The sequence below is a fragment of the Oncorhynchus keta genome, chromosome 18 (assembly GCF_023373465.1).
Source record: "Oncorhynchus keta strain PuntledgeMale-10-30-2019 chromosome 18, Oket_V2, whole genome shotgun sequence".
Classification (NCBI taxonomy): domain Eukaryota; kingdom Metazoa; phylum Chordata; class Actinopteri; order Salmoniformes; family Salmonidae; genus Oncorhynchus; species Oncorhynchus keta.
The window spans coordinates 29,229,485-29,253,947 of NC_068438.1; the positions used below are offsets into that span (position 1 = coordinate 29,229,485).

At 45.6% G+C, this 24,463-nt stretch overlaps 1 protein-coding gene across 6 annotated transcripts in view; it reads left to right on the top strand.

Moving 5' to 3' along the window:
- Positions 1-24,463, top strand: part of LOC118375293 (RNA-binding protein Musashi homolog 2-like) — a 432,377-nt gene that overhangs the window by 222,998 nt on the left and 184,916 nt on the right. For all 6 annotated transcript variants that reach the window (XM_052467847.1, XM_052467848.1, XM_052467849.1 and 3 more), the window contains exon 7: positions 1,318-1,366. In XM_052467847.1, the coding sequence (XP_052323807.1) occupies positions 1,318-1,366 (49 nt within the window). The remainder of the gene's footprint in view (positions 1-1,317; positions 1,367-24,463) is intronic.

The following is a 24,463-nucleotide window of genomic DNA, read 5'->3' on the forward strand; positions in this document are numbered from 1 at the left end:
TGAATCCGATAACTCTGATGTGTAGACTTTCCACTGTAGAGTTTATGTCATCCTATCATTGAGGATAATGTCCCAGATGACAACCGAACATCATATTCATTAAGTAGCCACGCATATGTTCAATTGGTCGGATTACCAGAATATAGTTTATTTCCCCCCACCTTCTGATGTTCCCAGAATCTCTATGTTAACCAAGGGGTTTTCAAATTTCACATCAGTAGGGTAGAGAGAGGAAAAAGGGGGGAAGAGGTATTTATGACTGTCATAAACCTAACCCCAGGCCAACGTCATGACAAAGGCTACCCGAAACTTTTGACCCAAGTTAAACAATTTAAAGGCAATGGTACCTAATATTAATTGAGTGTATGTAAACTTCTGACCCACTGGGAATGTGATGAAAGAAATAAAAGCTGAAATAAATCCTTCTCTCTACTATCATTCTGACATTTCACATTCTTAAAATAAAGTGGTGATCTTAACTAACCTAAGATTGAATTTTTACTAGAATTAAATGTCAGGAATTGTGGAAAAACTGAGTTTAAATGTATTTGGCTAAGGTGTATATAGACTTCAGACTTCAACTGTAAATACTCAATTCACGTCACAAATAATATGGTTAGTGCGGGTAGTATTGGAACACAGCTAAAGTGTTTTTAGTAGGCAAGACGGAGACTGTACTTTACACAACATTTCTGTATTTATAGTGGTCTGTGTGGAAGGGGGGTTGGGGCGGGGTCTCAGTTACACCTTTTTTTTTGCCATATTTTGGATTGTGTGTGTGGTTTTATGAGGCATTTGCTGGAATGTGTGTCTATGACACAGAGAGATAGAAAGCCTTTGTGTGTGTCCACCTATCTCCAAATCATGATTCCGTTGCTGTGCTTGATTTGGCACTGTCACTCGTGTCCTTGCATACTCACACACTAAGCCTCTCTCAGGGTCCAGCATGTTCTTGGCCTTGTGACGACACAACACAGTCATTACTCACTCAACACATCTAGGGACATATGTCACACGGCGATATGTCTGTCTGTCTGTCTGTCTGTCTGTCGGTCGGTCTGTCTGTCTGTCTGTCTGTCTGTCTGTCTGTCTGTCTGTCTGTCTGTCTGTCTGTCTGTCTGTCTGTCTGTCTGTCTTTCTGTCTTTTCTGTCTGTCAGTCCTTCTGTCCTGTCTGTCCATCTGTCTGTCTGTCATCTGTCTGTCTTTCTCCAGTCCTTCCCTCTCCATCTGTCTCCATCTCTGTCTCCATCTCTGTCTTCCTCTCTTTCAGTTGGTTTTTATTGAGACTAATCTCTTCCTCTTTTTGTGTCTTGCAGGTGGAGGACGCCATGCTTATGTTTGACAAAACGACTAACAGACACAGAGGTAAGTCAGTCAACATACTATCTCCCTCATGTTGTGCTTATTACCCTGCTATCTATTGGTGTTGAACCATGGATGTTAGTGTGTGAAAGAATAGTTTCATTCTCCATGCAGTGGATTCATGGTCAATGGCCTCTGACTATAGGTTATAGCCCGTAGTTTTATATATACAGTATATACTGTATACATGTAACTGTCAAAATAAAGGAAACACTTATATATATATTTTACCTTTATTTAACTAGGCAAGTCAGTTAAGAACAAATTCTTATTTTCAATAACGGCCTAGGAACAGTGGGTTAACTGCCTTGTTAAGGGGCCGAACAACAGATTTTTACCTTGTCAGTTTGGGGATTCGATCTTGCAACCTTTTTGGTTACTAGTCTAACGCTCTAACCACTTGGCTACCTGCTGAGCAAGGCGCGTTCTCAGAGCATGCGCAGAACAGCTGGCAGGCATATTCACAGTGATTTTCAACCTCTCCTTGTCCCAGTCTGTAATCCCAACATGATCACAATCTCATGGCACAATGACTACTGCCCATGAAGAGCTCGAGCTTGATGATTATGGCAAACATCAACTCCATCATCCCAGACACCCTAGATCCACTTTCAATTTGCAAACAGCCCCAGCAGATCCATTGACGACGCAATCTTAATTGCTCTCCACCCTCCCCTCACCCACCTAGATAAGAGGAATACCTATGTGAGAATGCTGTTTATTGACTACAGCTCTGCGCTCAACTTCATTGTCCCCTCCAAGCTCGTCACCAAGCTTAGGACCCTGGGACTGAACACCTCTCTGTAGCTAAATCCTAGAGTTCCTGACGGGCCGACCCCAGGTGTTGAGGGTAGGGAACATCACCTCCACCACGCTGACCCTCAACGCGGGGGCCCCACAGGGGAGTGTGCTTAGTCCCCTCCTGTACTCCCTGTTCGGCCACGACTGCGTGGCGAGCACGCCCCCATCCTCATCGACAGGGCTGCAGTGGAGCGGGTCGAGAGCTTCAAGTTCCTCTGTGTCCAAATCACTAAGAACTTAACATGGTCCACACACCCACACAGTGGTAAAGAATTCACGACAGTGCCTCTTCCCCGTCAGGAAGTTGAAAAGGTTTATCATGGGCCCTCAAATCTGCAAAAGTCCTACTGTTGTACCATTGAGCGCATCTTGACCGGCTGCATCACTGCTTGGTATGGCAATAGTACCACCTTTGATGGCATGGTGCTACAGAGGGTGGTGCGGCGAGCCTTGTACATCACTGGAGCTGATCTCCCTGCCATCCAGGACCTCTACCAGGCTATGTGAAAGGAAGGCCCGGGCAATGTTAAAAGACTCAACTCACCCAAGCCATAGACTGTTCTCTCTGCTTCCGCACGGCAAGCGGTGACAGTGTATCAAGTCTGACACCAACAGGCCCCTGAACACCTTCTATCCCCAAGCCATAAGACTGCTAAATAGCTAACTAAATAGCTAACGAAATAGCTAACAAATTAGCTAATGAAATGGCTACACAGACTGAGTTCACCCTTTCTATTTTCTATGCACACTCCCGGGCCCTACACACTCAAACATACTGACACTCCAACACACAATAGACAGATACATTTACTCACATACAATCATATACGCTGAGACTCTGTTTATCTTATATCCTGATGCCTAGTCACCTTACCCCAATACATATCTATCGATCCAGTATCCCTGCACATTGAAAATATGCTACTGGAACTGACTGACCCTGTATATAATATGCTTACTTACTTTCTCGTGTTTAATTCCTTGTGTTTTTGATCTACCTTGTTATTTTTTGTATTACATTTGTTATTGATTACTGCATTGTTGGGGTTAAAGCTAACAAGAAAAGCATTTCACTGTACTTGTGCACTTTACATTAAAACTTTAAATACTTATGGGAGATTCTGGAGCGGCACAAAGCAAATGATGGAATGTATCGTGAAACAATGGTGTTGTATCCCTCCAATAGAGGTCCAGACACTTGTAGAATCTATGCCGAGGCGCATTGAAGCTCTTCTGGTGGCTCGTGGTGGCCAAACGCCCTATCCAGGCACTGTTGTTATTTGGATTTATTTTTTGGCAGTGCCTTCAGAAAGTATTCACACTCCTGGACTTTTTCCACATTTTGTTGTTCTGTCACTTACCTACCTACACACAATACCCCAAAATGTCAAAGTGGAATTATGTTTTTTGATTTGTTTTTACAAATGAAAATATCTTGAGTCAATAAGTATTCAACCCCTTTGTTATGGAAAGCCTAAATAAGTTCAAGAGTAAACATTTGCATAATAAGTTACATAATAAGTTGCATGGACTCACTCGTTGTGCAATAATAGTGTTTAACATGATTTTTAAACGACTACCTCACCTCTGCACCCCACACATACAATTAATCTGTAAGGTCCCTCAGTTGAGCAGTGAATTTCAAACACAGATTCAACCACAAAGACCAGGGAGGTCTTCCAATGCCTCACAAAAAAGGGAACATATTGGTAGATGCGTTTAAAAAAAAAGAAGCAGACATTGAATATCACTTTGATCATGATGCAGTTATGAATTACTCTTTGGATGGTGTAGCAATACACCCAGCCATTACAAAGATACAGACGTCCTTCCTAACTCAGTCGCTGGAGAGGAAGGAAACCGCTTTGGGATTTCACAATGAGGCCATCCGTGACTTTAAAACAGTTAGAATTGAATGAAGATGGATCAGCAACATTGTAGTTACATTGAAGTCTCTTCTTCTTATTGGTGTCCTTTAGTAGTGTTTTGTTTATGCAGTAATTCCACCATGAAGGCCTGATTCACACTGTCTCCTCTGAACAGTTGATGTTGAGATGTGTCTGTTACTTGAACTCTGTGAAGCATTTATTTGGGCTGCTTTCTGAGGTGCAGTTAATTGCCTATTTCTGAGGCTGGTAACTCTGGGTCTTCCTTTCCTGTGGCAGATCTCATGAGAGCCAGTTCATTATAGCGCTTGATGGTTTTTGCGACTGCACTTAAAGAAACGTTCCATTTTTTGTCTTAAAGTAATGATGGACTGTCGTTTCTCTTTGCTTATTTGAGCTGTTCTTGCCATAATATGGTCTTGGTATTTTACCAAATAGGGCTATATTCTGTATACCACCCCTACCTTTTCACATCACAGCTGATTGGCTCAAACGCATTAAGGAAATAACTTCCGCAAATTAACTTTTAACAAGGCACACCTGTTAATTGAAATGCATTCCAGGTGACTACCTCATGAAGCTGGTTGAGAGAATGCTAAGACTGTGAAAAGCTGTCATCAGTGCAAAGGGTGGCTGATTTGTTTAACACTTTTTTGCTTACTACATGATTCCATAAGTGTTATTTCATAGTTTTGATGTCTTCAGCATTATACAATGTAGAAAATAGTACAAATAAAGATAAACTCTTGAATGAGTAGATGTGTCCAGACTGTTGACTTTTACTGTATATAATACCCCTATAGATGCATGCACAAACACTTACACCCTGTTAGATTGACCCTATATGGTTGTTTTATTCACTGTGAATTTAATTGGCCTGCCATCCCCTCTATCCCTTTCTCCCATCATGTGATGTGTTGATAGGGATTTGGCCAGGCATTTTGGGGGCTGACTAGGAGGAAAGGGTTACAGAACAAAGAGGGTCTGTGTGGTCTGATAACACTGCTGATAGTGGGCAGAGCCGGACGCGTGCTTGCATTTATCTCCCCCTCTTATCTCCAGGCCTTATCTGGTTTTAGCGGGGAGGCTTCTCTCTAAAGCAGAGGACTTTCCAAAGACAGAGCGCTGGCTCCACACTAAAGCCTACTGGCCTGTTTTTTCTTTTTTTCACTGGATCTACACAAAAGAGCTCACCGTTTACTCACACACACACACACAGGCACAAGCGCATATCACAATGTAATATTATTACGATATGTTGGATTCAACATTTTGAACATTGAGATATTAAAGACATGATGGATCAGACGCATAGTATAGTAAGGAGTGAGATCTGTAGAAAGACAGAGTGGCTTTGGAATATATATATATATATATATATGTTGATATAGGGGAGACAGATGGACATCTGTGGATTAGGTGAAGGGGGGGTTGAGGTCAGGAGGTGAGGTCAGATCCCCTGAAGGGAGTAATAAGGGTTTAGTAGCCTGTTATTCTTTTCCTGTAGAACCATAAGATGTAAGGATTGGAGAGAAAGAGGACTGTCTTAAGTGGGATATATATCTGTGATGTGGGAAATGTTGGGTTGTCTGAATTACAGCTGTACAGAACCTTTGGGACGAATTAAACTTGGTTAAAGCTTCTCTATTTACTCTGCAAAATAAGAACCTAACAGATATATCAATAAAAAAATAAGTAGCCAACTCCAGTCGGCTGTACCTTCGCCAAAACTTAGCCATTTTTCATCATATAGCTTGTTCTCCATCATCTTTTTAAATAATGAGCCAAAATATGCTGGAGACGGTCAAGTTCACATCTGTACACAGGAGTGCATCACCACACCATGGTTATGGCCCTAATTGCAGCAGCAGCCTGATAAAAACAGGTCTATCATGGCTTTCTGCTTAACGGACAACTTTGTGTCCCAAAGTAGTGTGCTGTGTGTGACATGTGGTTGTACTGTGTTTAGTGTGTCAGCCGCTTAGTGTCAGGGGGTTGGACAGCTCTACACATTTTTAAATGTTCCTTTATTTGAGTTATTCCAACAAATAGTTGTAAAACAATGTTCAAATGTGTTTAATTTGAATAAATGCTGCTGTTTAGAACACATTGATTTGAATGCAGTGATTTGAATGTCGTATGGACTCTGACCTTCAGCTCCATGCATACTTCATGAGCTCCTAGCACTATTCCCAGGGTTCTCTGCTCCACTCAGGAGTCAGCAGTCTCTCTCCTCTAGTTCTGGTTGTGAAGCAACGAGGAACACTCTCACAGGGCACGCTTGGTGGCCATAGCTACTAAGCTGGTGGAACAGGGGCTCTGGGGGTGTTTCAAGGAGCCTGACTCTAGAGACTGATATTGGAGGTTGGAGAGAGGGAGGGAGGGACAGATGGAGAGGGGGAGAGAGAGAGGCGTAGTGAGGTCAGGCTTAGGTTAAAAGTGTTTTACCTGGTGCTAGTATGGTTTAACGTGGATGAAAAGGCCTGTTTATTCTCCCCTGGCTGTGTGATTGGTTTGATTGGAGTGCGGGGCACCCGGGTCAACAACACAACTGTCACGGCTATTAGGAATACAACTTGTAAACATCCAGCTAGATAGTCAGACAATGGCAGCAAGGGTAATGGCAAACCATTTCCATGATGGTTAGAGAATAAAATAGCCATCCGTTCCCGGGACTTTCAAAGTGAGACGGAGAGTGATGTTTCACATTTGCCTTCGCCGCTGTGGTTTTGCAGCAGATGCGTTTCACTCTAATCCATTCTGCATTTGGAACGCATATGATTGTCCTTTTCTATCACTCTGTCTGTTCTGTTGGTCCTCTCCGCTCACCCCCCCCTCCATTACCCTAGCTGTTAAACTGGGTCCTGGAGGTTACATTTAGAACAGCTTGCCAGTAATTGTCCAGTTCCCCACAGTGAATTGACTGGCACACAAACCGCTATTGTATTGGCGAAGCAAAAAGCCATAAAAAAATGCAGCATCTGAGGATAGTGTTTGAATGGATGTGTCACATCAAGGTAAACTCTGTGCTATGGCTATTCAGAGGCAGGAGAGCTCTCCTATTCACACTCATATCGCTGCTATTCAGAGACTGAGACTGTCAGCTGGGTGAGTCATCATTGTCTCTGCCTCGAAACGTCCACACTCTCTCTCTAGGATTATTAAGTAGTCTGTTTGGTAAACTAGTGCTGCTAGCTGGAATATAGCGGGCATCACAGCTGTGTGTGTTGATGTTCGGCTGTGTGACGTGTGTTGATGTTTGTGTGTGTGTGTGTGTGTTGATTTTTGGCTGTGTGTGTGTGTTGATTTTTGGCTGTGTGATGTGTTGTGTTTGCTTTGTGTGTGTGTGTGTGTGTGTGTGTGTGTGTGTGTGTGTGTGTGTGTGTGTGTGTGTGTGTGTGTGTGTGTGTGTGTGTGTGTGTGTGTGTGTGTGTGTGTGTGTGTGTGTGTGTGTGTGTGTGTGTGTGTGTGTGTGTGAGAGAGATCCGCTGCAGCCTGTTCTTCCACTCCTGACACTCATGTGAAGAATTCAGCAGTGTCCTTCAGTGTGTGGCGAGGTGACTGATGAAATTACTCCTAAAAGACGTCCTCACAAAGGCTGAGTCACACAGCCTCTCCCTGGAGGACGCATTTGAGGACAGTCAGGGATGAAATGAAACTCATGGGGTTCTTCTCAGTAGTTTCAAGATGCTTCCTATCTTGGTCCTGACATGTGTCTGTCTGTCTGGGTGATCTTCTTTTCTATAGTTTTAACATCAGCTAATGATGAAACCCAATGAAACAGTTCCTGCTGTGTATGTCTTAAGACATACAGTATAAAACAAAATGCCAACTACAACCGACAGAAACCAACATGACAGGGAGAGATGTAGGCCGTCTTTGTAAAATTAGAATTTGTTCTTAACTGACTTGCGTAGTTAAATAAAGGTTAAATATATATATATATTTTTTTTCTTCTTAAAGATTCAACAATGCTTAGAACAGTGGAATATTTGATATTTTCAACATGTTAAACATTTAAGGTAATTGATTTTGTTCTTGAAACACAATTATTTATATTGTAACACTGTCACAATACAGCAGCTACTAACAATCACAATCAGTAACAAACACAATGGCACTGTTGCGTTTGATCAAATGCACTTCAACTTCACAGATTTCTCTGTGGTGATTGGACATGTCCCTTGAAGCAGAATCAAAGGAGAACAGAGAGAATGTTAGCAACAGTGGTAGGGGAGAGTGTATGATGTGAGTGACAGTGGTAGGGGAGAGTGTATGATGTGAGTGACAGTGGTAGGGGAGAGTGTATGATGTGAGTGACAGTGGTAGGGGAGAGTGTATGATGTGAGTGACAGTGGTAGGGGAGAGTGTATGATGTGAGTGACAGTGGTAGGGGAGAGTGTATGATGTGAGTGACAGTGGTAGGGGAGAGTGTATGATGTGAGTGACAGTGGTAGGGGAGAGTGTATGATGAGTGACAGTGGTAGGGGAGAGTGTATGATGTGAGTGACAGTAGTAGGGAGAGTGTATGATGTGAGTGACAGTGGTAGGGAGAGTGTATGATGTGAGTGACAGTGGTAGGGAGAGTGTATGATGTGAGTGATAGTGGTAGGGGAGTGTGTATGATGAGTGACAGTGGTAGGGGAGAGTGTATGATGTGAGTGACAGTGGTAGGGGAGAGTGTATGATGAGAGTGACAGTAGTAGGGGAGAGTGTATGATGTGAGTGACAGTGGTAGGGAGAGTGTATGATGTGAGTGACAGTGGTAGGGAGAGTGTTTGATGTGAGTGACAGTGGTAGGGGAGAGTGTTGATGATGAGTGACAGTAGTAGGGGAGAGTGTATGATGTGAGTGACAGTGGTAGGGAGAGTGTATGATGTGAGTGACAGTGGTAGGGAGAGTGTATGATGTGAGTGACAGTGGTAGGGGAGAGTGTATGATGTGAGTGACAGTGGTAGGGGAGAGTGTTTGATGTGAGTGACAGTGGTAGGGGAGAGTGTATGATGTGAGTGACAGTGGTAGGGAGAGTATATGATGTGAGTGACAGTAGTAGGGGAGAGTGTATGATGTGAGTGACAGTGGTAGGGGAGAGTGTATGATGTGAGTGACAGTGGTAGGGGAGAGTGTATGATGTGAGTGACAGTGGTAGGGGAGAGTATATGATGTGAGTGACAGTAGTAGGGGAGAGTGTATGATGTGAGTGACAGTGGTAGGGGAGAGTGTATGATGTGAGTGACAGTGGTAGGGGAGAGTGTATGATGTGAGTGACAGTGGTAGGGGAGAGTGTATGATGTGAGTGACAGTGGTAGGGGAGAGTGTATGATGTGAGTGACAGTAGTAGGGGAGAGTATATGATGTGAGTGACAGTGGTAGGGGAGGGTGCATGATGTGAGTGACAGTGGTAGGGGAGAGTGTATGATGTGAGTGACAGTGGTAGGGGAGAGTATATGACGTGAGTGACAGTGGTAGGGGAGAGTGTATGATGTGAGTGACAGTGGTAGGGGAAAGTGTATGATGTGAGTGACAGTGGTAGGGGAGAGTGTATGATGTGAGTGACAGTGGTAGGGGAGAGTGTATGATGTGAGTGACAGTGGTAGGGGAGAGTGTTTGATGTGAGTGACAGTAGTAGGAGAGAGTATATGATGTGAGTGACAGTGGTAGGGAGAGTGTATGATGTGAGTGACAGTGGTAGATGGAGTGGAGAGTGTATGATGTGAGTGACAGTAGTAGGGGAGAGTGTATGATGTAGTGACAGTGGTAGGGGAGAGTGTATGATGTGAGTGACAGTAGTAGGGAGAGTATATGATGTGAGTGACAGTGGTAGGGAGAGTGCATGATGTAGTGACAGTGGTAGGGGAGAGTGTATGATGTGAGTGACAGTGGTAGGGGAGAGTATATGATGTGAGTGACAGTGGTAGGGGAGAGTGCATGATGATGAGTGACAGTGGTAGGGGAAAGTGTATGATGTGAGTGACAGTGGTAGGGAGAGTGTATGATGTGAGTGACAGTGGTAGGGGAGTGTATGATGTTGCAACAGTGGTAGGGAGAGTGTATGATGTTAGCAACAGTGGTATGGGAGAGTGTATGATGTGAGTGACAGTGGTAGGGGAGAGTGTATGATGTTAGTGACAGTGGTATGGGAGAGTGTATGATGTGAGTGACAGTGGTAGGGAGAGTGTATGATGTGAGTGACAGTGGTAGTGGAGAGTATATAATGTGAGTGACAGTGGTAGGGGAAGTGTATGATGTTAGTGACAGTGGTATGGGAGAGTGTATGATGTGAGTGACAGTGGTAGGGAGAGTGTATGATGTGAGTGACAGTGGTAGGGAGAGTGTATGATGTAGCAACAGTGGTATGGGAGAGTGTATGATGAGTGACAGTGGTAGGGAGAGTGTATGATGTGAGTGACAGTGGTAGGGGAGAGTGTATGATGTGAGTGACAGTGGTAGGGGAGAGTGTATGATGTGAGTGACAGTGGTAGTGGAGAGTGTATGATGTGAGTGACAGTGGTAGGGGAGAGTGTATGATGTTAGCAACAGTGGTATGGGAGAGTGTATGATGTGAGTGACAGTGGTAGGGGAGAGTGTATGATGTGAGTGACAGTGGTAGGGGAGAGTGTATGATGTGAGTGACAGTGGTAGGGGAGAGTGTATGATGTGAGTGACAGTGGTAGGGGAGAGTGTATGATGTGAGTGACAGTAGTAGGGGAGAGTGTATGATGTGAGTGACAGTGGTAGGGGAGAGTGTATGATGTGAGTGACAGTAGTAGGAGAGAGTGTATGATGTGAGTGACAGTGGTAGGGGAGAGTGTATGATGTGAGTGACAGTGGTAGGGGAGAGTGTATGATGTTAGCAACAGTGGTAGGGGAGAGTGTATGATGTTAGCAACAGTGGTATGGGAGAGTGTATGATGTGAGTGACAGTGGTAGGGGAGAGTGTATGATGTTAGCAACAGTGGTATGGGAGAGTGTATGATGTGAGTGACAGTGGTAGGGGAGAGTGTATGATGTGAGTGACAGTGGTAGTGGAGAGTATATAATGTGAGTGACAGTGGTAGGGGAGAGTGTATGATGTTAGCAACAGTGGTATGGGAGAGTGTATGATGTGAGTGACAGTGGTAGGGGAGAGTGTATGATGTGAGTGACAGTGGTAGGGGAGAGTGTATGATGTGAGTGACAGTGGTAGGGGAGAGTGTATGATGTGAGTGACAGTGGTAGGGGAGAGTGTATGATGTGAGTGACAGTAGTAGGGGAGAGTGTATGATGTGAGTGACAGTGGTAGGGGAGAGTGTATGATGTGAGTGACAGTAGTAGGAGAGAGTGTATGATGTGAGTGACAGTGGTAGGGGAGAGTGTATGATGTGAGTGACAGTGGTAGGGGAGAGTGTATGATGTGAGTGACAGTAGTAGGGGAGAGTATATGATGTGAGTGACAGTAGTAGGAGAGAGTATATGATGTGAGTGACAGTGGTAGGGGAGAGTGTATGATGTGAGTGACAGTGGTAGGGGAGAGTGTATGATGTGAGTGACAGTAGTAGGGGAGAGTGTATGATGTGAGTGACAGTGGTAGGGGAGAGTGTATGATGTGAGTGACAGTGGTAGGGGAGAGTGTATGATGTGAGTGACAGTGGTAGGGGAGAGTGTTTGATGTGAGTGACAGTAGTAGGGGAGAGTGTATGATGTGAGTGACAGTGGTAGGGGAGAGTATATGATGTGAGTGACAGTAGTAGGAGAGAGTGTATGATGTGAGTGACAGTGGTAGGGGAGAGTGTATGATGTGAGTGACAGTGGTAGGGGAGAGTGTATGATGTGAGTGACAGTAGTAGGGGAGAGTATATGATGTGAGTGACAGTAGTAGGAGAGAGTATATGATGTGAGTGACAGTGGTAGGGGAGAGTGTATGATGTGAGTGACAGTGGTAGGGGAGAGTGTATGATGTGAGTGACAGTAGTAGGGGAGAGTGTATGATGTGAGTGACAGTGGTAGGGGAGAGTGTATGATGTGAGTGACATTGGTAGGGGAGAGTGTATGATGTGAGTGACAGTGGTAGGGGAGAGTGTATGATGTGAGTGACAGTAGTAGGGGAGAGTATATGATGTGAGTGACAGTAGTAGGAGAGAGTATATGATGTGAGTGACAGTGGTAGGGGAGAGTGTATGATGTGAGTGACAGTGGTAGGGGAGAGTGTATGATGTGAGTGACAGTGGTAGGGGAGAGTGTATGATGTGAGTGACATTGGTAGGGGAGAGTGTATGATGTGAGTGACAGTGGTAGGGGAGAGTGTATGATGTGAGTGACAGTAGTAGGGGAGAGTATATGATGTGAGTGACAGTAGTAGGAGAGAGTATATGATGTGAGTGACAGTGGTAGGGGAGAGTGTATGATGTGAGTGACAGTGGTAGGGAGAGTGTATGATGTGAGTGACAGTAGTAGGGAGAGTGTATGATGTGAGTGACAGTGGTAGGGAGAGTGTATGATGTGAGTGACAGTAGTAGGGAGAGTATATGATGTGAGTGACAGTGGTAGGGGAGGGTGCATGATGTGAGTGACAGTGGTAGGGGAGAGTGTATGATGTGAGTGACAGTGGTAGGGGAGAGTATATAATGTGAGTGACAGTGGTAGGGGAGAGTGCATGATGTGAGTGACAGTGGTAGGGGAAAGTGTATGATGTGAGTGACAGTGGTAGGGGAGAGTGTATGATGTGAGTGACAGTGGTAGGGGAGAGTGTATGATGTGAGTGACAGTGGTAGGGGAGAGTTAATTTTTTTTATTTAACCTTTATTTAACCAGGTAGGCAAGTTGAGAACACGTTGTCATTTACAATTGTGACCTGGCCAAGATAAGCAAAGCAGTTGGACAGATACAACGACACAGAGTTACACATGGAGTAAAACAAACATACAGTCAATAATACAGTATAAACAAGTCTATATACGATGTGAGCAAATGAGGTGAGATAAGGGAAGTAAAGGCATTAAAAGGCCATGGTGGCAAAGTAAATACAATATAGCAAGTAAAACACTGGAATGGTAGATTTGCAGTGGAAGAATGTGCAAAGTAGAAATAAAAATAATGGGGTGCAAAGGAGCAATATAAACAAATAAATTAAATACAGTTGGGAAAGAGGTAGTTGTTTGGGCTAAATTATAGGTGGGCTATGTACAGGTGCAGTAATCTGTGATCTGCTCTGACAGTTGGTGGTCCTTCTGTGGCTCAGTTGGTAGAGCAAGGCGCTTGTAACGCCAGGGTAGTGGGTTCGATTCCCGGGACCACCCATACGTAGAATGTATGCACACATGACTGTAAGTCGCTTTGGATAAAAGCGTCAGCTAAATGGCATATATTATTATTATATTATTATTAAAGCTTGTGAGGGAGATAAGTGTTTCCAGTTTCAGAGATTTTTGTAGTTCGTTCCAGTCATTGGCAGCAGAGAACTGGAATTAGAGGCGGCCAAAGAAAGAATTGGTTTTGGGGGTGACCAGAGAGATATACCTGCTGGAGCGCGTGCTACAGGTGGGTGATGCTATGGTGACCAGCAAGCTGAGATAAGGGGGGACTTTACCTAGCAGGATCTTGTTGATGACATGGAGCCAGTGGGTTTGGCGACAAGTATGAAGCGAGGGTCAGCCAACGACAGCGTACAGGTCGCAATGGTGGGTAGAATATGGGGCTTTGGTGACAAAACGGATTGCACTGTGATAGACTGCATCCAATTTGTTGAGTAGGGTATTGGAGGCTATTTTGTAAATGACATCGCCGAAGTTGAGGATTGGTAGGATGGTCAGTTTTACAAGGGTATGTTTGGCAGCATGAGTGAAGGATGCTTTGTTGCGAAATAGGAAGCCAATTCTCGATTTAACTTTGGATTGGAGATGTTTGATGTGGGTCTGGAAGGAGAGTTTACAGTCTAACCAGACACCTAGGTATTTGTAGTTGTCCACGTATTCTAAGTCAGAGCCGTCCAGAGTAGTGATATTGGACAGGCGGGCAGGTACAGGAAGCGATCCGTTGAAGAGCAAGCATTTAGTTTTACTTGTATTTAAGAGCAATTGGAGGTCACGGAAGGAGAGTTGTATGGCATTGAAGCTTGCCTGGAGGGTTGTTAACACAGTGTCCAAAGAAGGGCCAGAAGTATACAGAATGATGTCGTCTGCATAGAGGTGGATCAGAGACTCACCAGCAGCAAGAGCGACATCATTGATGTATACAGAGAAGAGAGTCGGTCCAAGAATTGAACCCTGTGGCACCCCCATAGAGACTGCCAGAGGTCCGGACAGCAGACCCTCCGATTTGACACACTGAACTCTATCAGAGAAGTAGTTGGTGAACCAGGCGAGGCAATCATTTGAGAAACCAAGGCTGTCGAGTCTGCCGATGAGGATGTGGTGATTGACAGAGTCGAAAGCCTTGGCCAGATCAATGAATACGGCTGCACAGTAATATTTCTTATCGATGGCGGTTAAGATATCGTTTCGGACCTTGAGCGTGGCTGAAGTGCACCCATGACCAGCTATGAAACCAGATTGCATAGCAGGGAAGGTATGGTGAGATTCGAAATGGTCGGTAATCTGTTTGTTGACTTGGCTTTCGAAGACCTTAGAAAGGCAGGGTAGGATAGATATAGGTCTGTAGCAGTTTGGGTCAAGAGTGTCCCCCCCTTTGAAGAGGGGGATGACCGCAGCTGCTTTCCAATCTTTGGGAATCTCAGACGACACGAAAGCGAGGTTGAACAGCCTAGTAATAGGGGTGGCAACAATTTCGGCAGATAATCTTTTAGAAAGAAAGGGTCCAGATTATCTAGCCCGGCTGATTTGTAGGGGTCCAGATTTTGCAGCTCTTTCAGAACATCAGCTGACTGGATTTGGGAGAAGGAGAAATGGGGAAGGCTTGGGCGAGTTGCTATGGGGGGTGCAGTGCTGTTGACCGGGGTAGGAATAGTCAGGTGTGAGTGATGTGAGTGATAGTGGTAGGGGGGAGTGTATGATGTGAGTGACAGTGGTAGGGGAGAGTGTATGATGTGAGTGACAGTGGTAGGGGAGAGTGTATGATGTGAGTGACAGTGGTAGGGGAGAGTGTATGATGTGAGTGACAGTGGTAGGGGAGAGTGTATGATGTGAGTGACAGTGGTAGGGGAGAGTGTATGATGTGAGTGACAGTGGTAGGGGAGAGTGTATGATGTGAGTGACAGTGGTAGGGGAGAGTGTATGATGTGAGTGACAGTGGTAGGGGAGAGTGTATGATGTGAGTGACAGTGGTAGGGGAGAGTGTATGATGTGAGTGACAGTGGTAGGGGAGAGTGTATGATGAGAGTGACAGTGGTAGGGGAGAGTGTATGATGTGAGTGACAGTGGTAGGGAAGAGTGTATGATGTGAGTGACAGTGGTAGGGGAGAGTGTATGTAATCTGTTTATCTGGACTGGTAGCTCTGGGACGACAAGTTGCAGGCCCCATATCAGCAGTAAAGAATTCATCTATTGTCACACCACCACTGGGAAAGGTGTGTGAGAGCCTAGTTTGTGAGAATATTATTGCCATTTTCCCCCCGTGAAAATCCAGTGCGTGTAGTCTACAAGACTACAAAATATCATCCTGCAAAACAATATGCATAATTAGAATGGGCGTGATGAGGGAAATGTCGTTTGAAACCACAGGTCCCCTTATCTTTAACACAGGACTTGTATTTGCTTTGGGATTACGGGAAACCCACACAGAACAGCAGTGGGAACATGGCTTGGATGAGCTGATTGCTGTAACGCAGTGTCTCCTTCTAGTTCTCTGGAGGCCCACTTTGGGAGGGGGACTGTGAGACGTTGCGGACCCGTGTTCCCCTGCCCTGACTCGGGTTGGAGCCTTCAGAAGCATCCCATCTCCAGTAATTACAGATCAGCTTCTCTTCCATTCCATCAGCAACGCTAAAGCTCTTCAGTTGCAAAGAACAGGTTTCAACTGGTTGGTGCAGAAACTTTGTGCAACTAAACTAAAACAGAGAGAATGTATCTTTGCCACAGGACTCCAGGGGCTTTATTCAATGCGGTGTAACATTAAAAACACATTCTACATGACGTATTCATGTTTGTTCTATAAACATTACACATTTCTCTCTGAAAGTACTGTACAGGTTCACCCTCCTCTATAAGCCCCAGGGTTTTCTTTTCAGAAGCAATGTCACCATCACCCTCCTGTGTAAAGTGACGTCCCTCAGGGCATTCTCCCATTTCTGCTGACTCCCCGTCCTGTCGGAACCGTGACAGTGTTGCGGTCGCTGTGCAAACAATAGAAGTGCCTCCGGGTGCCGTCGATTCGCCTCCGAAGGTCTTTAAAACCCACCAAAGGTTATCCCAGTGTGTCTGTGGCTGAAGCCTCTTGCCCTTTTGAGAAATAACAGCAATACTTCCCTCGCACACAACGAGACACATTAATGTGACAAAGATCCCTGAGCAAATGAAATTAGATATACCTTAACCTTTCCTGGCACCATTTCAAGGGGTTACGCCAGCCCCCTCTATTAGCTAGCTGTTAATAGCCTATTTTGGTGCCGTTTAGATTGTAATTCAGCCCACTATTAGCATTTAGCATGAAGTGTCATTGAAATATCATGGCTAATCCTATGCGTGTCCCTCGTCCGTGCTTAATTGTAGGTCTAATCATAGTGACGTTGATAGTAATGAGTTCAGTCACTCTAGATGACTGAGATCCCAGCTGAAGGTGGTTGTGTATGTGTGCCATCGTCCTTCAGGCTGGGAAGCTAGTTTCCCTGTGTTACTAACACTCCCTCACACCCAGGACACAGCCTTTCCCATCCTGAACCTTGCTCATCCTCTAGACTATTGGCGTAGCTTCACCTGACTTAGCATTCAAGACTAACTGGTGCAACCAGCTTGAGGGTTGTTTACTGTGTAAAGGTGGATGGTTCAGTTTACCCCAAACAATCATAATGGGCTTGACCTTCATCTAGTGTTCCATGCAGGTTACTGAACCAGTCCAGACCACTAGCTGAAGCAGTAGTCTCAATGCCGAGGAGCTGGACTCAATCACTAACCAGCCAGGAAGTATTTCTGGAACCTGATTTATGACGTCTGAGTGGAGGAGAAGAGAGGGAGGGTGAAACATGGGGATGAATCATTCCCCATGTTTAGAGCAGGGCTTTGTCAAACTGAACTGGAGGGAGTGTCTCTCAGATCTGTGGAACAGTCCGTGATAATGATGGAACATTCCATTTTCATGTGGCGTTTCTCTTTTTTCCTAGTGTGATGATTTCCTTTATTTTCTTCCGACCATTTTATTTAGACCACTACTGTTTTTTCCCGACACTGAGATTGACAATAGATGTAGATTAGTGTACCTGAGTTGGCTAAATCACCAATATTTGTATGTGCCTGTGTGTGTAAAGTCAACTACCATGGTTGTTGTTTGGCCTTTAGAAAACACATGTCTGAAACCATGACACACAGAGCGTACAGTCTCCTCATTTCATCACCAGCATTCTCTTAAAAAAAGGGAAGACATTTTAAAGTTGGAAGTGATGCTTGATTCAGTGGAGACACACTTCACTACCTAACTAGTACCAGGAAAGAAATGGCCTCGGAGCGACAGGCAGCCACATGGAGCGACAGACAGCCACACGGAGCTTGATAAATATATAATGTCGTAATTATCATTAGCCGAGTTACTCAGCTGAGAGCCGGGAGATTTCAGAAACAAGTGTTTGTGATATGCCCTGGAAGAGGAATATTGTATTATAGATGAGTTTAAAAAACAAATATAATTGACGACGTGGCATTAGAGGATTCAGTCAGATTAAGTTTGTCTGTTGTCTGTTGTTGTCTGGTTTTGTTTCCAGTGCAAGGCTGCTGCAGGCCCCATGCTGGCTGAGTAAAGATGTAAAGGGAAACGCTACAGGCCTTTTCCTCTCTCTAGCTGCTGTTTGGACTGTCTGTCTGCACCAATAAATGAAGCCTCTCGGGTCGGCTCTGGGCTGAAATGCCACTTCGGATCCCCTATAGTGGCTGAACCCTACAGGTCTTGTTACCCCCTGACCAGCTAACAATGAACCTCATCACTTCCTGTTGATGTCCTCGGGTGATTGGCATGTCTAACCTTAGCTGCTGTGATTGGCTAAAGAGGGAGTGCTTCCCTCTGGTGATTGGACTGTCTTTGTGGTGGCTGTCCCCCGTAGTTGATTTGGTGGCAGCCCAGCGTGAGCCCAACTGATTGGCAGTGCTGTGCCCCAGAGCACGATGGGAGCCGTTGGGAGCAGCTGCCACCGAGGGCCAGCCACTTGATGTGGAAATGGTTTTGATAAATAATATAATAGTGGTAATACCCAGCTGCTTTTGGAGCCACGTGACCTCAAACCACACAGTCCGCCCCAATAATGACTTCACAGGGTCCCATGATTGGCATATGCATTATTAACCCCCCTCCACCAGAGTATGTGAGTGGAACTTGCACAATTTGACTGGAGCACGAAGTGAGATTCCCATAGGCTGGAGCATGAAGCGAGATTCCCATAGGCTGGAGCATGAAGCAAGATTCCCATAGGCTGGAGCATGAAGCAAGATTCCCATAGGCTGGAGCATGAAGCAAGATTCCCATAGGCTGGAGCACGAAGTGAGATTCCCATAGGCTGGAGCATGAAGCAAGATTCCCATAGGCTGGAGCATGAAGCGAGATTCCCATAGGCTGGAGCATGAAGCGAGATTCCCATAGGCTGGAGCATGAAGCGATATTCCCATAGGCTGGAGCATGAAGCGAGATTCCCATAGGCTGGAGCATGAAGCGAGATTCCCATAGGCTGGAGCATGAAGCGAGATTCCCATAGGCTGGAGCATGAAGCGAGATTCCCATAGGCTGGAGCATGAAGCGAGATTCCCATAGGCTGGAGCATGAAGCGAGATTCCCATAGGCTGGAGCATGAAGCGAGATTCCCATAGGCTGGAGCATGAAGCGAGATTCCCATAGGCTGGAGCATGAAGCGAGATTCCCATAGGCTGGAGCATGAAGCGAGATTCCCATAGGCTGGAGCATTGGCTTTCTTGCCCGTTCCAATTTCGCTCCAGTAGTATTCACTTCACTAGCTCAGAGCGTACCCGGCCCAGCATGCATTTGTAGGCTACTTGTGTGCTGCCATAGCCCCTTGCTCTAACAGCTGCCATGGAGTTCACTAAATATTTTCTTAAAGGAACTGATGAAACACACAGGTGAAAAAGCAATGAGTCTTTCAAAGCTGAGGCCCAAGATAAAGAGAGGTAGTGCAGGGATGTAGTGTCGACAACTAAAGAATCATTGTGGAATCTGACACGTATCACGAAAGCATGAGGGTGTGTTTACTATGTGCACATGCTAAAAGAAAGGAAGAGGAGGGTAGCTAATTAAGTGTGTCATTGTATCAAAGTATTTCTAAAGTACAAATCTGATATCTTAAAATGTACCTTCATTTTTGTTGTATTATTTGTATCTATACAATAGGCCATGATAGATTTTGTCCCGCTAGGCCTAGCATATTCTTGAGTGGCTTTCTGTTTTTATTGAGTTATTTTGCCCAAAACCCTTTGACCTACCTATAGAAAATAAAAACTCTGCATCTTTGCCCAGCCTGGCAAGAGTGGCCAAAAGGGTGTTTAGCATCCCCAGTGGCTCTGCAAGGTCGGAGAGGATATATATACTCCATCACATGAGCCTGAAGCCACAGACTCTGGCCAAACTCGTGTTTCTAAAAAATGAATTCAAAGGCACTGTAGACTGAGCCTAATAAGGCATTCTTTGTTGAATTTGTATTTAATTCTTAGTAAGTCACAGCCAATATATGCAATGTATAGGCTATAATGATTTAATACAACAAAATGTTTTTAAATGCTGAGAGCTTATTAATGTCCAGCCTAGTGTGTCCCGTTCGCAAATGCTTAACAATATTTGTTTTTTTACAGGCTATAGCCTTGAAATCATTTTAATAATATAGCCCAAATGAATTATTATTGTTCCTGTAGCCTATTTGAAAGGATTAGCCCTTCTTACATTCACCTTTTCATGTTTATTAAAATACTTTACATTCAAATCGTATGGTTTGGTTTCAATACTTCAAAACCAAATGGTAGGTCCAGGTCGTCATAAAAATAGATGCGTGTTGGTTAAATTGGAGCTGCAGTTTATTTGATTTTTTTAGCGAGGAGTGTTTTTTTAGCAGAGCGGTTGGATAGGACGTGAAGGGGTCAGACACACACACCCCTCAGAGGTCTACCCCCCACTGGGCACCTTCACCGCCACAAGTGGCCTCACAGATGCAATCCAAATATCCTCTTGTCCTCTTCTTCCTGTGTTCCATGGCTCTGTGCGTTTCAGAACATACTCCTGCAGAACTAGCATTAGACAGGTTGTTTAGCGAACCGTGTATCCAGTCTGGCTCTGTTAGGACCATGTATCCAGTCTGGCTCTGTAAGGACCATATATCCAGTCTGGCTCTGTAATGACCATGTATCCAGTCTGGCTCTGTAAGGACCATGTATCCAGTCTGGCTCTGTTAGGACCATGTATCCAGTCTGGCTCTGTAATGACCATGTATCCAGTCTGGCTCTGTAATGACCATGTATCCAGTCTGGCTCTGTTAGGACCATGTATCCAGTCTGGCTCTGTAAGGACCATGTATCCAGTCTGGCTCTGTTAGGACCATGTATCCAGTCTGGCTCTGTTAGGACCATGTATCCAGTCTGGCTCTGTTAGGACCATGTATCCAGTCTGGCTCTGTAAGGACCATGTATCCAGTCTGGCTCTGTAAGGACCATGTATCCAGTCTGGCTCTGTTAGGACCATGTATCCAGTCTGGCTCTGTTAGGACCATGTATCCAGTCTGGCTCTGTTAGGACCATGTATCCAGTCTGGCTCTGTAAGGACCATGTATCCAGTCTGGCTCTGTTAGGACCATGTATCCAGTCTGGCTCTGTTAGGACCATGTATCCAGTCTGGCTCTGTAAGGACCATGTATCCAGTCTGGCTCTGTAAGGACCATATATCCAGTCTGGCTCTGTAAGGACCATATATCCAGTCTGGCTCTGTAATGACCATGTATCCGGTCTGGCTCTGTAAGGACCATGTATCCAGTCTGGCTCTATAAGGACCATGTATCCAGTCTGGCTCTGTTAGGACCATGTATCCAGTCTGGCTCTGTAAGGACCATGTATCCAGTCTGGCTCTGTAAGGACCATGTATCCAGTCTGGCTCTGTAATGACCATATATCCAGTCTGGCTCTGTTAGGACCATGTATCCAGTCTGGCTCTGTTAGGACCATGTATCCAGTCTGGCTCTGTTAGGACCATGTATCCAGTCTGGCTCTGTAAGGACCATATATCCAGTCTGGCTCTGTAAGGACCATGTATCCAGTCTGGCTCTGTAAGGACCATGTATCCAGTCTGGCTCTGTTAGGACCATGTATCCAGTCTGGCTCTGTAAGGACCATGTATCCAGTCTGGCTCTGTAAGGACCATGTATCCAGTCTGGCTCTGTAAGGACCATGTATCCAGTCTGGCTCTGTTAGGACCATGTATCCAGTCTGGCTCTGTAAGGACCATGTATCCAGTCTGGCTCTGTTAGGACCATGTATCCAGTCTGGCTCTGTAATGACCATGTATCCAGTCTGGCTCTGTAAGGACCATGTATCCAGTCTGGCTCTGTTAGGACCATGTATCCAGTCTGGCTCTGTAAGGACCATGTATCCAGTCTGGCTCTGTAAGGACCATGTATCCAGTCTGGCTCTGTAATGACCATATATCCAGTCTGGCTCTGTTAGGACCATGTATCCAGTCTGGCTCTGTTAGGACCATGTATCCAGTCTGGCTCTGTTAGGACCATGTATCCAGTCTGGCTCTGTAATGACCATGTATCCAGTCTGGCTTTGTAAGGACCATGTATCCAGTCTGGCTCTGTAAGGACCATATATCCAGTCTGGCTCTGTTAGGACCATGTATCCAGTCTGGCTCTGTAAGGACCATATATCCAGTCTGGCTCTGTTAGGACCATGTATCCAGTCTGGCTCTGTAAGGACCATGTATCCAGTCTGGCTCTGTAATGACCATGTATCCAGTCTGGCTCTGTTAGGACCATGTATCCAGTCTGGCTCTGTTAGGACCATGTATCCAGTCTGGCTCTGTTAGGACCATGTATCCAGTCTGGCTCTGTTAGGACCATGTATCCAGTCTGGCTCTGTTAGGACCATGTATCCAGTCTGGCTCTGTAAGGACCATGTATCCAGTCTGGCTCTGTTAGGACCATGTATCCAGTCTGGCTCTGTTAGGACCATGTATCCAGTCTGGCTCTGTAAGGACCATGTATCCAGTCTGGCTCTGTAAGGACCATGTATCCAGTCTGGCTCTGTAAGGACCATGTATCCAGTCTGGCTCTGTTAGGACCATGTATCCAGTCTGGCTCTGTAATGACCATGTATCCAGTCTGGCTCTGTAAGGACCATGTATCCAGTCTGGCTCTGTTAGGACCATGTATCCAGTCTGGCTCTGTAAGGACCATGTATCCAGTCTGGCTCTGTAAGGACCATGTATCCAGTCTGGCTCTGTAATGACCATATATCCAGTCTGGCTCTGTTAGGACCATGTATCCAGTCTGGCTCTGTTAGGACCATGTATCCAGTCTGGCTCTGTTAGGACCATGTATCCAGTCTGGCTCTGTAATGACCATATATCCAGTCTGGCTCTGTTAGGACCATGTATCCAGTCTGGCTCTGTAAGGACCATGTATCCAGTCTGGCTCTGTAAGGACCATGTATCCAGTCTGGCTCTGTAATGACCATATATCCAGTCTGGCTCTGTAAGGACCATGTATCCAGTCTGGCTCTGTAAGGACCATGTATCCAGTCTGGCTCTGTAAGGACCATGTATCCAGTCTGGCTCTGTTAGGACCATGTATCCAGTCTGGCTCTGTAATGACCATGTATCCAGTCTGGCTCTGTAATGACCATGTATCCAGTCTGGCTCTGTAAGGACCATGTATCCAGTCTGGCTCTGTAAGGACCATGTATCCAGTCTGGCTCTGTAAGGACCATGTATCCAGTCTGGCTCTGTAAGGACCATGTATCCAGTCTGGCTCTGTAAGGACCGTGTATCCAGTCTGGCTCTGTTAGGACCATGTATCCAGTCTGGCTCGGTAAGGACCATATATCCAGTCTGGCTCTGTAAGGACCATGTATCCAGTCTGGCTCTGTTAGGACCATGTATCCAGTCTGGCTCTGTTAGGATCATGTATCCAGTCTGGCTCTGTTAGGATCATGTATCCAGTCTGGCTCTGTTAGGACCATGTATCCAGTCTGGCTCTGTAAGGACCATGTATCCAGTCTGGCTCTGTTAGGACCATGTATCCAGTCTGGCTCTGTAAGGACCATGTATCCAGTCTGGCTCTGTAAGGACCATATATCCAGTCTGGCTCTGTAAGGACCATGTATCCAGTCTGGCTCTGTAAGGACCATGTATCCAGTCTGGCTCTGTAAGGACCATATATCCAGTCTGGCTCTGTAAGGACCATGTATCCAGTCTGGCTCTGTTAGGACCATGTATCCAGTCTGGCTCTGTAAGGACCATATATCCAGTCTGGCTCTGTAAGGACCGTGTATCCAGTCTGGCTCTGTAAGGACCATGTATCCAGTCTGGCTCTGTTAGGACCATGTATCCAGTCTGGCTCTGTAAGGACCATATATCCAGTCTGGCTCTGTAAGGACCATGTATCCAGTCTGGCTCTGTAAGGACCATGTATCCAGTCTGGCTCTGTAAGGACCATGTATCCAGTCTGGCTCTGTAAGGACCGTGTATCCAGTCTGGCTCTGTTAGGACCATGTATCCAGTCTGGCTCTGTAAGGACCATGTATCCAGTCTGGCTCTGTTAGGACCATGTATCCAGTCTGGCTCTGTAAGGACCATGTATCCAGTCTGGCTCTGTAAGGACCATATATCCAGTCTGGCTCTGTAAGGACCATGTATCCAGTCTGGCTCTGTAAGGACCGTGTATCCAGTCTGGCTCTGTTAGGACCATGTATCCAGTCTGGCTCTGTAAGGACCATGTATCCAGTCTGGCTCTGTTAGGACCATGTATCCAGTCTGGCTCTGTAAGGACCATGTATCCAGTCTGGCTCTGTAAGGACCATGTATCCAGTCTGGCTCTGTTAGGACCATATATCCAGTCTGGCTCTGTAAGGACCATGTATCCAGTCTGGCTCTGTTAGGACCATGTATCCAGTCTGGCTCTGTTAGGACCATGTATCCAGTCTGGCTCTATAAGGACCATGTATCCAGTCTGGCTCTATAAGGACCATGTATCCAGTCTGGCTCTGTAAGGACCATATATCCAGTCTGGCTCTGTAAGGACCATGTATCCAGTCTGGCTCTGTAAGGACCATGTATCCAGTCTGGCTCTGTT